This window comes from Miscanthus floridulus, chromosome 7 (genome assembly GCF_019320115.1).
Source record: "Miscanthus floridulus cultivar M001 chromosome 7, ASM1932011v1, whole genome shotgun sequence".
Classification (NCBI taxonomy): Eukaryota; Viridiplantae; Streptophyta; class Magnoliopsida; order Poales; family Poaceae; genus Miscanthus; species Miscanthus floridulus.
Window position 1 is genome coordinate 43,098,456 of NC_089586.1, and position 17,556 is coordinate 43,116,011.

General features: G+C 46.9%; 1 protein-coding gene across 1 annotated transcript; it reads left to right on the forward strand.

Moving 5' to 3' along the window:
- The first annotated feature begins 15,493 nt into the window (after window positions 1–15,493).
- LOC136463111 (small ribosomal subunit protein eS24z) lies at window positions 15,494–17,202 on the forward strand. The gene is made up of 4 exons (XM_066462145.1): window positions 15,494–15,728; window positions 15,828–15,998; window positions 16,694–16,780; window positions 16,965–17,202. Exons 1-4 carry the CDS (start codon window positions 15,603–15,605, stop codon window positions 16,992–16,994), a joined length of 414 nt encoding a protein of 137 aa, XP_066318242.1. The 5' UTR covers window positions 15,494–15,602; the 3' UTR covers window positions 16,995–17,202.
- Window positions 17,203–17,556: the final 354 nt, after the last annotated feature.

Sequence of the window (17,556 nt, forward strand, 5' to 3'; positions counted from 1 at the left end):
TACAAATTGGTATCTTTAAGCATCTAGTTACTTTACATGCCTATGTTTGCATTTGCATGCTTATATCCTTTGTCATGCATACACTAGGTATATCTTATGGTAGGCTTGCTCGGTTTCATTCTTAACCCTGGGAGCAAACCTACATGGTTTAAAATTGTCTAGAAGCACGGCACATAGCTTGTCTTTTGATTGTTCATCTAATATGTGCCAAAGTCTAAATTATAGATAATCTCTCCCGAATATCGCCTTTAAAAATGACTCTCATGTTTATGTGATGTCATCCTTCATGTGGTATTTTTTATTCTAAAATCAATGTGCATGTTTCCTACAAGTATGTTATACTCATGTGCACAAATTTAGGAGGAGGTTACTCTACAAGTTGGATGCTTTGAGACTAACACCTTTTCAAGCTTATCATGTGTAGTAGTCTCATTGCAAGGAAAATGGAGTCCCCAGAGTTAAGCATCATACTTCAAATATCCACCACCTATTGCAAGTGGTAGAAATCAAATTGGTTTCCACATGTGGTATTTCTAAACCGATATCATCATGTTGATTTTATTTTGATATTTATATGCTTTCTCCATGCATTATATAGATTAAATTCCCTTGAGCAAAAATTTGTCAATTATGCATATGCTTTGCCTTTTATCATATGTATGCATATATTTAGGGGGAGCTTAGTCTATATAATGTGAGAGTCAAATTTTGTGATCTACTTCACTCTATACACAAAGGATCACAAAGTTTGACCCTCCCTTGTGCTACTAATGTTTTTCTTTTCGGTGTTTGATTCCAAAGGAGGAGAATTTAGAGGACCAAAATCAAGCATTAATAAATAGGACCAAAAGCTAGATCATTTACAAGTGGTAATGATCTACAAATGGTGTCTACAAGTGGTAATGGTCCGAGAAAGGGAGAATAGTGGATTATGGATTAGCCTATGTAATGGGGAGAATTTGTAGGAAGCAAGGCTTAAATCCATAATACCACATAGGGACATTTGCAAGGGCAAGATAAGTTTTTATATAGTCTAACAAGTAGTATATTTTAGTATCATATAATCTTGCCCCTTGCATTGCATCCTAGCAAGTAGGTAGTTTTTAAATTTCAAAATTCTATTATTTGCTTGCTTTGGTCGTGTTGTCATCAATCACCAAAAAGGGGGAGATTGTAAGGAAAATGGACGCTAGGCCCATTTACTTTGGATTTTGGTGTTTGATGACCAACACAACCAAATTGGACTAATAAATTTACAAGTGATTATTTTGTAGTTCAATAGGATGCAAGACATGACTTGGACAAAGGCGATGTGATGATCTAATGATCAACACCTCAAGCAAGACCTTAGGAGCACAAGAGAAGACCCAAGATATCAAGCAAAGTCCAAGCATGAAGATAGGAACCAAGCCGTACGCAAGATCGCGAAGAAACAAGCTCACAGAGGTGACCGAACGCTGGACCGAACGCTGGAAGAAAGTGACTAGATGCTCCAATCAGTGGCTCAGCAATAGCAGGCGTCAACAGCAGCGATAGGACACTAAACAAGTGAATTGATTGGACGCACCGATGAGACTGTTTATCAGTCCGGCAACACACTCAGCAAGTGACTGGACGCTGGTGGCAAACCGACCGGACACAGGACAGCAGCGTCCGATCGAGTACAGAGAGGTTCCAGAGCGGTGAACTTACGACCGGACACGTCCGGTGGCAAGTGACCGGACGCTGGCAGCGTCCGATCAGTTGTTTGTGGCTCCAACGGTCGGAACAACCGGACACGTCCAATCAGGACGACTCCAGCATCCGGTCAGTAGCAGAAAAGCGAGACTTCGTCCCCAATGGCTACTTTCTCAGTGGGGCTTATAAATAAAACCCCAACCGACCATTTGAGGTGTGTGGAGCTGAGGAAACATATCAAAGGTTGTTGATACACCATTTTAGTGATCTCCACTTGTATAGTACTTAGTGATTCATTAGGTGATTAGCGTAGGTGCTTTGCGAAGTGCTTAGATTGATTAGACCACCGCTTATGCGCTTGCTCTAGGTTTAGGCCTAGTGTTTAGTGAGATTTGCATACCTCTTACCACTCGGTGCTTGCGCGACTATTGTTGTACATCAGAGGGGCTTATAGTCTTGCGAGATCACACCAACCACGTTTATGATGTGGCCACCACCGTGTACCATAGCGAACAAGGCCCGCAACGTTTCGGCCGGAAGCTTGATAGTGAAGACGGTGGGGGCATCCGGGAGAGGCTTGCCGGAAGGCATGTCGGAGACCCACTTATGCGTGGGGAAGGCCTAAGGCTATCCATGGAGTTACTTGACCGGGAGCTTGGCCCTTGTGAGGAATTCCTTGCGAGGGGCTCTAATGAGGATTAGGGAGAAGCTTGTGCGCTTCTCGATACCTCAGTAAAAATACCGGAGTCGTCGATGGGAGTTTGCATATCTTGACCTTGCTCTTTAGCTTTCGCATTTATATTGATTATATTACTCCTTTTGTGGTAGAGATAGCAATACACTAGTAAAACTGTAGTTACACATTTAGATAGTTTATCTTTTGCATAGGTTTTGCTAGGGTTAGAAAAAGAGGCCATAGTTTTAAGAAATAGATTTTTAAGTTGCCTAATTCACCCCCCTCTTAAGCGTCACGGTCCCCTTCAGACATACCATAGACTTCTAGTGAGAGAGCGATGTCATGAATGAGCATGCAAGACCGCCCTTGTTGGCAGGCAGCCTATTGGCGTCGATGACGACCCCGCCATACTCGGCATCGGTGGGCTCCAGCATGAAGTTGTTCTCTAGGGCCATGGATGACAGCAGTAGTGCCAGGGTCAGCAGCCATCAGGTGAGAAATCCAAACACAGGGGAGGTCAAATTGAATCTAGAAAGAGAGATAGAGTGCAAGACCCAAACCTCTAGTTAGATCCAGAACTTGGAGCTGCGGCCATGGCGGTGCGACGGGAGTGGGAGGGAGGGGAGGGGGCGACGGTGTCGGGAGAGGGAGGGGGTGGCGGCTGGGTGACTTTTATAAGGTGCCCAGTTTGCCAAGTGTCGAAGGTTTGTCGAGTGTCAGATCACGGCACTCGGCAAATTTTTTTCCCTATTTCTTTCTTTTCCATACTATGTCCTCCTCCTTCTTCCTGATATACTTTGAAAATACCTTGTCTAATTGACTCAACAATATATATATGATTTTTCTACGAATATTACTCTATTATTTTATGCAGTTACAATTCAAATTTAATTTATATCAATTAAAATTCTATAATTACACTTAATAAATTTAAATTATCAAACGGATCCAAAAATTTACTAAAATTTCACATAAAATAATCTATGTTCTCTATTGCCTATAAAAAAGTTTTGAAGTCAAATCACAATTCGACCATCACTTTGACTCTAAATCTCACCGAATTCTTCTCAACGCTACGATTCTTCTTCTGAGATGTTTTAGTTTGTAAACATCGTACGTGACAAATTGTACAAAACATTCTCAATTTTTTACCATAACCTCCACGTATGATATCATCACATCATGACAAATCTCATGATTTTTAGACTTTATTTGCTTTTTTAGAATTTAAAAACCATTCGGCCACACGTTCGTGGTCGTGTTTTCTAAACATGGTGTTCGAAATTCCTTTTCATTTCCTGAGTAAGGCCTCACACTGGACTCAATAACATGAATATCATTTTTCTACTCATTTTATTCTATTGTTTGAATAACTTACAGTTCAAATTTGACTTATACCAAAAATTCCTAGAAATGCAATAAATTAATTAAATATAGCAAACAGATAAAAAAATATACCAAATTTTAACATGGAATACCACATGTTTTATGTGAAGAGTGGAAAAGTTTCAAGGTCAAAAGAGGAAAAAAGTGAAATTACTTGCCGAGTGCTAAATAATTACACTCGGCGAACATATTTATTTGTCGAGTGCCAAATAATTACACTCGGCAAACATATTTTTTTGCCGAGTGCCTAGCTTTGCCGAGTGTTTTTTTCTGGGTTGCCGAGTACCAGGCTTTGCTGAGTGTTTTTTGGGTTTTTTGCTGAGTGCAATTGTGGGGGTATGGCCCCCGGTATCCACAAGACAAGACATAAGCAGCACCATCAGAGGTGGTCCGGTCCACAAGATCAAGGCATGCACGGCGCTGCTCGGCGTGCACCGCAAGACATTGTATAGTACCAAATAAGATACTTTCCTTGTAACACTGCCCCTCCAAACTATATAAAGAGAGGCTGGGGTCCCCTAGTGGACAAGATCTATCTACTACATCTCAGTACAATACACCAAAGACACAGGGCGTAGGGTATTACGTCGATCAGACGACCCAAATCTGTCTAAATCGCTGTCTCTACGCCTTGTGTCACCATCCGGTTCCTGATTACGCGCACCCCCACCGACAAATCTACTATCGTGGGATACCCCTCGGCGGACTGCCGACAATATTCTATCGATAGTTGGCGTGCCAAGTAGGGGTGTGCACTTGATCTATGGTAAGCCAGATGGACCTCAAATCAACAGCGCGTTCTCGTCATCAATCTCGTGGAGATCCATGCCGGTCCACGACAACGATTCATCACTGGCTACATCAGCCCCCGCGATAGTAGATCCGATCTTAGAACCACCTCCGAGGTCGTCTTCACCAACAACTCACCGCCCGCCAGGTGCTCGCCATCAACGCCGACCAGATAACGCCATATGTCGTCGACCAGACATTCTGTCTAAAGCTAAGTCACGCTTTAATATTTTTCTAAATATTCTTCAATCTTCGTTAATCGCCATGATGTTTTCTCCGAACTGTTTTTTTTCATGTTTGCTCTCCAAACGATTTTCCGAGCCCCCAAACAGTCATGTTGATGCTCGGACGTCTCCAGAGACAGCCCTGTCTTCAGCTCCTCCCTACATGTGCACGAGCGTCTACCCTCTGCGTTATGGGTGGTCGACAGCGGTTCCTTAGCGACGCCTGTTCCTCCTACACATGCACAGGCTCTACGCTCGACGTTATGGTTAATGGGCTAGTTAGGGCTGGAGACTCAGCTACACACTAACTGTTCGGGCGGTTTATATTAAACATAAATATATTTTCACGCCAACTGATCGCCGAACTGTATACGTCGTTTCATCACCATTGCTGATTTTTTCTCCAGAGTTCATTTATTTTTACATAATGTACTACCCATTCTACATGTTTGTATTGCAGGATCATCGTCCAAGTGATCGGACCACCTGGTGCTCGGACTTCTCCACCGATCAACGTCGCCGACCAGTTTGATCGAACTATTCACCGATCGCTTCTACTCAATGCTCACTTTGTCGCCGACCAGTTGACTAGACTGTTCGTCGCTTGTGCTTCATCGCTAGCTACGCCGGTTACTCCTCAGTGCTCGGATTCTTCGTGCTCGAGGACTAAGTGGGCACACATCACCGCACAAACATCGCCAGCTATGCCGGGGACTCCTTGGTGCTCGAACATCGCCGTCTACGCCGAAGACTCCTCGGTGCTCGGTCATCACCAGCGACGCTGGGGACTCCTCGCTCCTCGGTGCTCGGACATCGCCAGCGACGCCGGGGACTCCTCGCTCCTCGGTGCTCGGTCATCGCCAGCGATGTCGGGGACTCCTCGCTCCTCGGTGCTCGGACATTGCCAGCGACGCTGGGGACTCCTTGCTCCTCGATGCTCGGTCATCGCCACCTATGCCAGGGACTCCTCGCTTCTCGGTGCTCGGTAATCACTAGCGACGACGGGGACTCCTCGCTCCTCAGTGCTCGGTCATCGCCAGCGACGCCGGGGACTCCTCGCTCCCCAGTGCTCGGTCATCGCCAGCGACGCCGGGAACTTCTCGCTCCTTGGTGCTCGATCATCGCCAGCGACACCGGGGACTCCTCGCTCCTCGGTGCTCGGTCATCGCCAGCGACGCTGGGGACTCCTCGCTCCTCGGTGCTCGGTCATCGCCGCCTACGCCAGGGACTCCTTGCTCCTTGGTGCTCAGTCATCCCCAGCGACGCCGGGGACTCCTCACTCCTCGGTGCTCGATCATCGCCAGCGACGCTGGGGACTCCTCGCTCCTCGGTGCTCGAACATCGCCGCCTACGCCGGGGACTCGTCGCTCCTCGGTGCTCGATCATCGCCAGCGACACCGGGGACTCCTCGCTCCTCGGTGCTCGGTCATCGCCGCCTACACTGGGGACTCCTCGCTCCTTGGTGCTCGGTCATCCCCAGCGACGCTGGGGACTCCTCGCTCCTCGATGCTCGGTCATCACCAGCGACGCTGGGGACTTCTCGCTCCTTGGTGCTCGGACATCGCCGTCTACGTCAGGGACTCCTTGCTCCTCGGTGCTCGGTCATCGCCAGCGATGTCGGGGACTCCTGGCTCCTCGGTGCTCGGTCATCGCCAGCGACGCCGGGGACTCCTGACTCCTCGGTGCTCGGTCATCACCAGCAACGCCAGGGACTCCTGGCTCCTCGGTGCTCGGTCATCACCAGCGACGCTGGAGACTCCTCGCTCCTCGGTGCTCGGTCATCGCCAGCGACGCCGAGGACTCCTCGCTCCTCGGTGCTCGGTCATCGCCGACAACGTCGGGGACTCCTTTGCTACTCAGATCTTGCTACGTCTCGTCGGTGTGCTATCAAGCTGTTCCATGCTGTTCGGATCAGGGTGCTGATCTTGGACAACATGTCTGGGGTATTGATACGTGCATGTCAGACGATGTCGGTAAGCTTTTAGACTTCTTTTTCTTTGATCCTACTACAAGATTTATTCTTCATCTTCCAGTAGGCTCGGGGACTGAGTGGGCACACTTCACCTTGCGATGAATGTGCTTGTTCTCATCTCGAGGCTACGCCCGGGGACTAGCTGCCTGCTCGGCTGGTCTTCTACTTTCTGACCCTGACACCACGCGACTACGTCACCTATTGTCAGGCTCGGGGACTAAGTGGGCACACTTCACCTTGTGGTGAATGTGCTTGTTCTCATCTCGAGGCTACTCCCGGGGACTGGCTGCCTGCCCGGCTGGTCTTCTACTTTCTAACCCTGGCACCACGCGACTATGTCACCTACTGTTAGGCTCGGAGACTAGCTGTGGGGGTATGGCCCCCGATATCCACAAGACAAGACATGGGCCGCACCATCAGAGGTGGCCCGGCCCACAAGATCAAGGCGTGCACGGCGCTGCTCGGCGTGCACCGCAAGACATTGTATAGTACCAAATATGATACTTTTCTTGTAACCCTGCCCCTCCAGACTATATAAGGAGAGGCAGAGGTCCCCTAGTGGACAAGATCTATCTACCACATCTCAATACAATACACCAAAGACACAGGACGTAGGGTATTACATCGATCAGACGGCCCGAACCTGTCTAAATCGCTGTCTCTGCGCCTTATGTCACCATCCGGTTCCTGATTATGCGCACCCCCACCGACAAATCTACCATCACGGGATACCCCTCGGTGGACTGCCGACGATATTCTGTCGACAACAATTTTTTTGCCGAGTGTTTTTGTGGCGCTTCTTTGCCGAGTGCTCGATAGAATGCATTCGACAAAGATTCTTGCACTCAGTAAACTAAGGGTTTCTGGTAGTATACTAAATACATGCAACAACTAGAGGAATGGAATAAAAGGTTACTCATAGAGCTATCAAAACTAGCTCAAAAAGATCATGGTGCATATCCGCATAAAAGTATTTTACTTGTCTACTCCTTTCGATCTAAATTACAAGATACTTTGACGCTTTCTTAGATACGCACTTTTTTTTAGCAAAACTTTTGTTATGCACTTAGGGCTGTTTGGATGGAGACTGACCACACATCTCATGGAAGATTTTGCCGTTTGTTGTCTTCCACATTTTACAGTTGTTATCTTCCAGAAGAATTTTACAGTTGTTCATCATGTTCGTTTGGCTTATAAGCTATATTTTTTCAACCAACGAATAATATTTTTCTCTTACGATAAATCAGTCAACAGTACTTTCAGCCATGGCTTATCAGTCAAACGAACAGGACAGTTATCTTCCAGAAAATAATAGACAGAAAAAAGGGAAAATGACAACACACAACCAGCTAACAAAGCAGGGACCTACTTGACGGACAAGAAAGACTACACGAAAACAGGAAACCAAAACAAATCACATTCACGGCTACGTGGCCGCGACGGCGGCGCCGTAGAAGGCAGAGAAGCCGATGAGGACCAAAGGGAAAGCAAGACCAAACATCGAATTATCACCAAGATCAGATGGAAACCAACAAGATGCAAAGCAGGTACTCCATGAAAATCAGTCCACCTCAAGTACCTTCCTCTCAAAAAAGTTCTGTATGAACCTGCATCTACTTTTGTTAGGAATTACTAATAAAGTAAGACCATTCCAATTTTTCCCAAAATACAGGCTTCAAGATGTACAGGTTCAATAGATCCAATTGAATCACCAAGAACAACAGTATCTCAAAATCCAGGGGAAAATCATCAGAAGAAGGTAAACAAAAAATCCCAACTCAGTCATATATCAAGATATGCAGGTTCATTGAAACCTGGAATGCAATCTCCCAAATTTTGCATAAAAAATCTTAATATATGAAAATATGCATCTCCATGTGTTATCTACAAGTCTGCATAAAAAAGGCAATGTGGGAACTAGATAGTAGCAGCTAGCAGCAGAAGGAAACCTACCAAACACTTCTGTCCTCTTATCAAGCATCAGCACAAGAGGTCCCTCTTGTTTGTAATCTGAAACATGGACATTTGAGAAACAAGCAGCAGTAGTACAAAGTACAATCATTTAAGGCTAGCGCAGTAGATAATAATTTTAGTTTTCATCAAACAAATTCAGATTCCAGTGCCCAGAAAAAGAATTATTGAGCATGAAGCCTTTGAAAAACTTTGAGTAGGAAGCCTACTGGATTTCATTGTGCACTAACCAGGTACAATAGAGTAGTCTCTATATCATAAACAGAAATTTTAGTCCACCGTCAATACAACTAAATTGACAAATCAGAGTTCAAAAATATGCTGGAGCAACTCTGGAAGGCACAATAATGAAAAATAAAAATTCAGATTCATGTCACATTCAGGTTCGTGCACATAGGAGTTTTTTTTTTTGTTTCCTAGCATGGGTGCAACTATTCTCTGGTCTGGGTACATTGTGGATTACAGTTGACACAGCATCACAAATATTTAGATGCCTTCTTGTTTGATTCAAAATTCAAAACTCAGAAAAAGAGAAAAAGATACATGAAACATGCGCTACTACGTACGTGCACGCGGCCGCCGCCACCGCGGGCAAAGCCGCTGCCGCTGCCGCCACCGCCACCGCCGGCAAGGCCACGCCCACAGTCAACAACAACGAGAACAGCCGATCCCAAACTGAAATGAGGCAGCGGGATAATATTTTTAGATACAAAAGCAGCGCGACAATTTTACAAAACACAGAGACAACGGCACAGCACAGAAAGCAGAGGGTAAACGTTACTTGACTGAGCACGAATCTTAACAACAATCTCCACCACACAAAAGTGGAAGAAAACAAAAAACAAAAAACTGCTGAAAAATATTTAGAAATCCCGTTGGAGGGATGCCTGAGAAATCTGCCTGGGCCAGGCAAAGATCTCAGAAGTCTAATTTTGGAGGCCGATTGCTTGCCTAGCCCAAGCAAACCTGAACCGGCAGTGGAACCTTGGGAGGTTTCACCGTCAGCACACAAACCGACGGTGAAAGTCATTTTCGCCATCGTTTCTGCTACGAGTCAGTGCCGAAAATATCATTATGGAAAACCAATTCTTAAGTATTGAGATAAGTTCTATATCAAACTTGTAGTACTTGAAGACCTAAACCTTTTAGTTGAAACTTTTATTTATTATTATAAGACCATTTAGGAGTCTAAATATTCAATAAGCCAATAACATGTAGACCCAAGTGTTAAGCATGTGTCACGTCGGCAAAAATCAAATTCGCACACTATTTTAGGGTTACTTTCCTCTCTGTACGAGGAGTTAATACAAGGTGTGTAGTATGCAATATTTGACTTCGGAGGGGGTTTTCAAATTTAGTAATGACTTGTTTGGGTGCACTCAAATTCACATTAGGTTTTCACATTAGGGTTCATTCGGTTAGCTTGGATTGGACTTAAGAATCATTCCAGCTTATTAAGATTATACAATTAGTGAACTATCTCAATCGGGAACTGTTCCAGGGACTCGTTAGGAACCAAACGAGCCCTTAATCTATATAGGTGAGGGAGATTATAGCGGAAAACAAGACCTAAAGTTGAGGGTGGCGTGGGGAGGGGAAACGGACTTGATATATGGAAAAAAAAAACAATTTTGGTGTGATGACGACTTACGAGCAAGACCAACCGATCAATAAAAAGACAAAAATGACATTGTCGCAATTATTGCTATTTTTTTATAAGGCAATTATTACAATTGGATTTTTAAAGCTCAAAAACTAGCCAGATATCAGCAGCATTACTTGCGGCAAAATCAATCAAGCGCAATGATGGACGAACTGGCTTATGATGAATGCTCATTCACAAAGAAGTAATACAGGACACGCAGGAGCAGAGAGCAAATAGTCCTAAACGACGAACCACGCCGTCAGCTAGGAGGAACCACGCCGCCATCGCCAGCTTCGAGTAGTGGCCAGCAGGAAGAACTCCCGCCGGCAGTGGCGGTAGAGGGAGCCGACGAGGTCGCGGAGCTCTGGCAGCAGCGCGGTTAGGTTCCGGCCCGACGGCGACAGGGCCGGGAAGGGGCAGAGCAGGAAGCCCAGCGCGAACATCGTTGCCGCCGGCCACATGCCCGATGATATCTCTCGGCCTCCGTCGATCTCGATTCGCCGGTGCCCGGTGTGTGCTCGCGTGGTAGGTGGTAAGCTACCTTGCAGAGTTTGCGGGTGGAGTGTGTAATATTTGTAGCCGCAGAAGAGGTCGCTAATTTCCACGTGCCTGGATGATGAATGGCAGGTGAGACCCATAGTTGCGCTGGAGGCCGAGGTCTGTTGCTTTCATATTTCTGCAATGCAGTTGAGGTTTGCACAGGCTGAGTCTTTGCCTATTTTTTCACCCAGCGTTCTGCAGTAATTCTCTGTTTGGTTTGCTCCAAAATTCTGTCACCATTCTGCAATCTCAGTTTTCATTTTTGGAAGCGAGATCTCTATTGATGGTCATGCTAAGTAATTCTGCGACAATTCAACATGATTGACTTGCTAAGTACTGCTGTGTGCTTTGAAAAAACATCTGTGAGCCTGTTAGCATACGGGATATGCGACATATAATCCAACAGGCAACACTCAAATTCTAATGCATGTAAATGCCAGGGGCCCTAGAGCCAGGCCAAGCGACGCCCAAAGGAAGGCCTTGGGCGGACGCCCCTGCCTCAAGGCACCGCCAAAGGTGCGCGCAACCAGTGGCGGATCCAGAATTTCCTTAAGACTAGGACCTCTGCCTAATGATGAAAACTACTCATTATGCCTATACTCAATGGACATTAATGACTAACAGATAAATAATTAACATCAAGATAAATTTCTAATACATATGATAACTGGACATAAATTTTTAAGGCATTGCACAATACATATAAAAATTCTCCATCAACCCGAAGCTATTCTTCTCTTTATCTCCCGTACCATCCTCAGTTATATTCTCTGATACATCTAAGGCTACAACCCCAATGTGGTTACAAAAGCTATTCATAATTATACTTTCAATTTCCAATCCAATTGAATAAAATAATTGATAACCTACAAGTATACGGTTTACATCAACATATGAAGGAGAAGAGTCTGTCTATTTCATATTCGCGTGTTTCGCCGCTCACCCACACCTTTTTTTTCACTGTTTCTCTTCCTCCAATTGTTGTCTGCCGCCACCACCACCCCTACGCGCCCGTTGCGGCCTCCCTCTCCCCCTCTCCTCCTCCCGCCACCGCCGCCATCTTCTCCAACTCTAGCAAGCTCGGCTGCCGCCATCTTCTCCAACTCAGTGAGCCTCTCCCGCCTCGACCTGGCCAAGCCACCGCTACCACCGCCAGGGCCCTTGAACCGCCCGGCCGCCTGCCCTGCCTGCCTCCCCCCGGCCGGCCCCTTCTATACCCACCGGAGTTGGAGAAGAAAGAGGGGTGAGGCTTGCTGGAACCCTAGCCATCGTCACCGTTGTCTTCATCTCCTGTGGTGGTGGTGGTGGTGGAGGAGGAGGAGGAGGAGGAGGAGGAGGCCTACCTTGTCGGCGCTGCCACTGCCAGAACCCGCCGCCGCCACCGCCGAAGGGGAGAGAGGAAGGAGCTGCGGGCACTGGTGTTGCGGGATTGGATGGCCTCCAACGCAGATCCGGCTACATCAAAATCGTGTGCCCGGAGCTGCTAAACCCCCGAGTGGTGTTTAGCATTTTTGGGAGGAGAAATACCAGGGATAGAGAGAGGGACGGATTTGGTGGGCCGAGAGGAGGGGACATGTGGTTGTCGCTCGGTTGCTCTCACTGTCCCAACGGTGCGGCTCGCCTTGGCTTCTTGGCAATGGGCCGCGTGTGGCAGCTCGCCGGACTCAGAGAGCAGAGGGAGTGGCAGATATGGGCGTTGCTTGGAGGAGGGGGTAAGGTCGTCCGTCCGGCAGTCGACGGAGAGTGGCGCGGGGCGCTGCCATACTGGCCGCCTGTGCCTGGTAGAGCTAGAGCCCATGGAAGCGGAGTTCATCACAGTGGCCCCGCCTGACACGTCGGGCAGTGGCAGAGCCTGGCACAGGGACCCTGCGAGGCACGACAGTGGCAAACAGTGAGGCCTTGGTGCCGTGTAGTGCCTAGTTCTTGCTAGGCCTTCAATTTTATGGGCTAAAACTAGATGAGGGGTATGGGGATTATTGGGCTGACGACTAGGGCGAAAGCCCTAGGGGCCTGAGTCCTAGATCCGCCCTTGCATGCAACCAGGGGGCCTCCACGGAGCCACCGGCCCCCTCCCACCAGGAGGAATCCATGGCAATTAGAAATAGATTTAAATAGGGACGAGAACAAAAAGAAATAGAGTTGTTTAGGAAAGGAGGATCGATTTGTTTGATAAAGAGAGTCCAAATATATAAGGACTGTACCTCTAGTTTGATTGGAAGTCAAGCCCTTAGGGACTATGAATATAGGGGTCATATAATTACTCATTTGGATCTTAAACAAGAATAGAACACTGCTCTCCCCTCCACCTCTCTCTCTGCGCCTCCCCTCCTTTCTTCCCTAGATGTCGCCTCCTCTCCCTCCCCTGCGCCTACACCATCACCACCACCTAGTAATCAGTGACCAGATATTCATGGGCGACAACAACACCATGTCGCCCGAGATGAAGGCATGGCTCGAGGCCTTCTCCACCAACCTCACCAAGCGCATGGACAATGTGCAGGAGCACCTCATCAACGCCAACGCTCGACTGAGCAACATGGAGTAGGGAGGCTCCAAGGAGGACGCCAACACCGCAGCTGCGCCCAAGGTGAAGTTGGAGCGTGACCTGTCTTTTTAGCCGTCTGTATGTCAAATTCGAGGCTCTTACAGACGACCTCTGTCTGTGGGTTGAACATGCCCTAATAACTTCCCTACTAACTTTGACCGTGATAAAGAAAGGCTAAAGTCGTAACAAACTTCATATATATTTACAAAGCTTGCCAATCTAAATTTCTGATATATTTTTTATGGTGAAACCATCAACCAGTCCTAACATTCCTTACAATAATTGTCACGTAGGTCTACCAAGGAACTGATGATTCCTAAAAGAAAGATGCTGCTGTCTTCATTCTAGATGCACTGGCCAGCTACTGAATATAATTGAAAGGTGAGTGAGTGGTCCATCGTGATGCATAATTTGGATCTACAGTCTTCATTTTAGATGCATTGGCCAGATCTTCGACGCAATGATAGAAACTGAAAGATAAGAAACAAAAAAAAAAAGAGATTGAAATTGCCATAAGCATCGATTTAAACTAGATTAAGCATGCCAACATGAAGAATCTATAAATTCAGGGATAAGCTCAGCAAGATGTCAACTGTACGTGCAGAATTCAGTGCATCTAGGAGAATCAAAAGCAAATATCCTGAACTTGCTTCAAGTAAAGCATATCGGCTTTAAGAGGTAAATTTGATTCTTAGGCTACATGCCAATAAACTAATATGATCATGACACGTAACCGATCTCGGTGTACATATATATGCAATAGCTGATATATCCATCCATCCCGATTGATGAAACCGCTCCTCATGTATAGCTAGGCAGCTAGCTTAGCTAGGACCCCCGGCCATCCCGGCCGCGGCGGCGAAGGCCGGTGACCGTGTCCGCCAGGAGGAGCTCGTCCCGGCAGTGGCGGTAGAGGGAGCCGAGGAGGCCGGCCGCAGAGCTCCGGCAGCAGCGCGGTGAGGTTCCGGCAGGACGGCGTGAGCGCGGTGAAGGGGAAGAGGAGGCGGCCCACCCCAAACAGCGCCGCCGTAGGCCACATTTAATTCGTGTGCGTTTTGTCTCCCAACAGTCCAACGAACCTTTCCCCTGCTGCGACTGCTAGGTACTCCTACTTCTATGGGCGGCTATGTATGGTTGCGTATTTGTAGGCGAAGCTATTAGCCGCAGCGCGTGCGTGCGTTTAGTTGCTGACCATGACGCGTGATCCACTTGTTGCTTCTAGACGGACGGATAATAATCAAATGCCCGCGATAACGGTGATGCCGACGAACGTAAATGCGTAATGGCCAACTAAAATTGATGTATGTGACAAGCACGTACGTACCCATCGATGACTTGCATGCATTATATATTGCCAGTAGCCCAGGAGTTGGAGGAGCGAGCTAGCCAGCTAGGGACGGGCCACGCCACCAACCTGTTGCTTTCGCGCGAGGTAATGCTGTGCTAGTAAGCTCGTACGAAAATGTCTGATTTTACTAAACCACACAGCACAGCAAGGACTGAAAATGACTAAATTAATCTTGCTGAGACGAAGGAAGATATCATGTAAATTGTAAAAAAGGAGAGCTATATGTGAGCTGAGCTGATAATTGCAGGAGTCACTCTTGGACTGGACCTTGTCATTTTCTCATATAAAGAGGATTTTTTTAATGCTGAAACTCCTAGCAAGGCTAGTAGAGTGGAGGATTTGAGAATGAAACAATATATCTTAGCAGATTATCTTGAAAAGAAGAGATGGCTGTATATACTTTATGCACCAAGCATCAAAGTTTAGATCTGAAAGCATATGTGTCCACCGTTATTTGTTTGTTATTAGGTGACATATTGTCGACAATGATACGGCTGCAGCAATAATTTTATTAGGTGACAAAGTTTTTTTTAGTACCAAAGTGGAGGAATTTAGAGCAGCTAATGGACTTTTGCCGTGCCGCCCAAAATCGGCCCATTGATACTTTTAAGCCCATCATTCTGTAACATCCAATCAAGGCCCACCAGAACCCGCCAACCGTTCCCCCTCTGTTGACCTGATCTAGGGTTTCATCAGCAGAAGATATATAACACATCCCAATCCCTCATTGCCCGCTTCCCAGCCGCCACCGCCTCCAAGCGCCCCCGCGAGCCAGCTCCGGCGAAGCCGATCCGGCGCGCCGCAGGCGGGCAGGCAGGCAGCATCAAGCATGGCGGACACGAAGGTGTTGCCCGCGGTGACGCTCCGCACGCGCAAGTTCATGACCAACCGCCTCCTGGCCCGCAAGCAGTTCGTGCTCGAGGTTCTCCACCCCGGCCGCGCCAACGTGTCTAAGGTCGGTCAGTGCAGTGCTTGAGCGTCGGAGCCTTTGCTGCGAGATCCTCTCGTTCGCTGGGCGATGCTGACGCGTGTGATCGATTAATTGATATTGCAGGCGGAGCTTAAGGAGAAGCTGGCTAAGATGTACGAGGTGAAGGACCCCAACTGCATCTTCGTCTTCAAGTTCCGCACCCACTTCGGAGGCGGCAAGTCCACCGGATTCGGCCTCATCTACGACAACCTCGACTCCGCCAAGAAGTTCGAGCCCAAGTACAGGCTTATCAGGGTACGCGTCTCTTGCTTTGCTCCTCCCCCTTTTCTCAGTCTGTCATTGGCGCTGGACTCTTAGGTATGTTGAATATACTACCTAGTAACCTCCGTTGAAAGCTCAAATTGTTCCATGCATTAGTTCGTGTAGGCGACGCAAATAGCTCGCGTATATATAGTTTTATGTGGCAATAGCTGTACATTTATGCTGGCTGCCCCTTCAGATTAGGTCGTATTTGTTGTGAACATTGATCTCGTTATTATTTTTAGATGCAAAACGATTTATCTGTTACTATTTTAAGTCTTGTACCAGGCTTGACTGAATGGGCCCTTTATCATGTCTTAGTGAAGGCGTTGTTGCTTTATGGTTTGTTGGCCCCCCATTGCACTATGTTTGTTCAAAGTTCACTGTTTTGTATTTTGCAAACCATGAAATTGCTCAGCCAATAAGAGGAGCTAAATCGGATTAAGCTGGGCTTTCATTTTAACTGTGAATCGTAGGGTACTACAGCAAGAAAACTTGTCATTTGTTTTTGTCTGCTATTTTTATGAATTGTCCAAGACCGTTTTGTGTATGAAAACCTAGCATGAATATCAGTTCATGATTTGCAGGTCCATTTATATGCTCTGCTTATTCTGTGATTGAAACAACACTGTCTGTCTGCTATGCTCTGCTTTTTTTTTTTTGACAAGAGTGTGTTTGGGTTTCTGCAGAATGGTCTTGCTACCAAGGTGGAGAAGTCGCGCAAGCAGATGAAGGAGAGGAAGAACAGGGCGAAGAAGATCCGTGGTGTGAAGAAGGTATGCACATTTGCACTCATCAGACTGGTGTGCCCTAATATTATTGTGCATTTGGTTCATTGTGTTCCTGTGGAAAAATCAAACAGTTTCTGATAAAATCATGACAGCGCAAACAAGACCTTGATCTTAACTTCTGTTGGTGTGTGATTTTTGCAAAATTTTTTTTGTTGGATTGGTTTTGCAGACAAAGGCCGGGGACGCGAAGAAGAAATGAGCAAGGATTTCATTATATACTATCGCCGTCTTGAGTTTGAGTACCACCTGTTCACCGTCAGAATTTTTGTACCCCATATTGCAATGCTTTGATCAACTAGAAGAGAATTTTCGCAATGCTTTGATCAACTAGAAAGAGAATTGTTGAGCTGTTTACATCGTCTACTGGTACATTTGATCAACTAGAAAGAGAATCGTTGAGCTGTTTACATTGTTGAGCTCTCGTCTCGCTCGTTCACGCGGACAGCTGAAAATACCTGCCATGTCGTTTGAAAAAAAAAGTCAAACAAAACGCAGCCACGCTGACAAGAATTTGTTCAGTGACCTAGGGGCTGGGATACATGCTATGAGATCGGAGTTTTAGCGGAGGCTGGCAGTTATGTTAACGCATATAACGCAAGCCGGGCTTACTTCTTATGATTGTGGTAACATGGGCCTGGCCCAATACGGCAAAAGTGCAGCCTCTGTTCCTGCCAACGAGACGGGCGCGACAGAATTTTTGGCGTCCCCAAAGCATTTCTTAACGGCATTTTTGAAACTCATCTCAGTTTCTAAATCCTTAT

Coding starts and splice junctions, on each gene's coding strand:
- LOC136463111 (XM_066462145.1), top strand. CDS start 15,603: ATGGCGGACACGAAGGTGTTGCCCGCGGTGACGCTCCGCACGCGCAAG. Junction 15,999..16,693: donor CCAAGTACAGGCTTATCAGG/GTACGCGTCTCT, acceptor GGGTTTCTGCAG/AATGGTCTTGCTACCAAGGT. Junction 16,781..16,964: donor AGATCCGTGGTGTGAAGAAG/GTATGCACATTT, acceptor TTGGTTTTGCAG/ACAAAGGCCGGGGACGCGAA.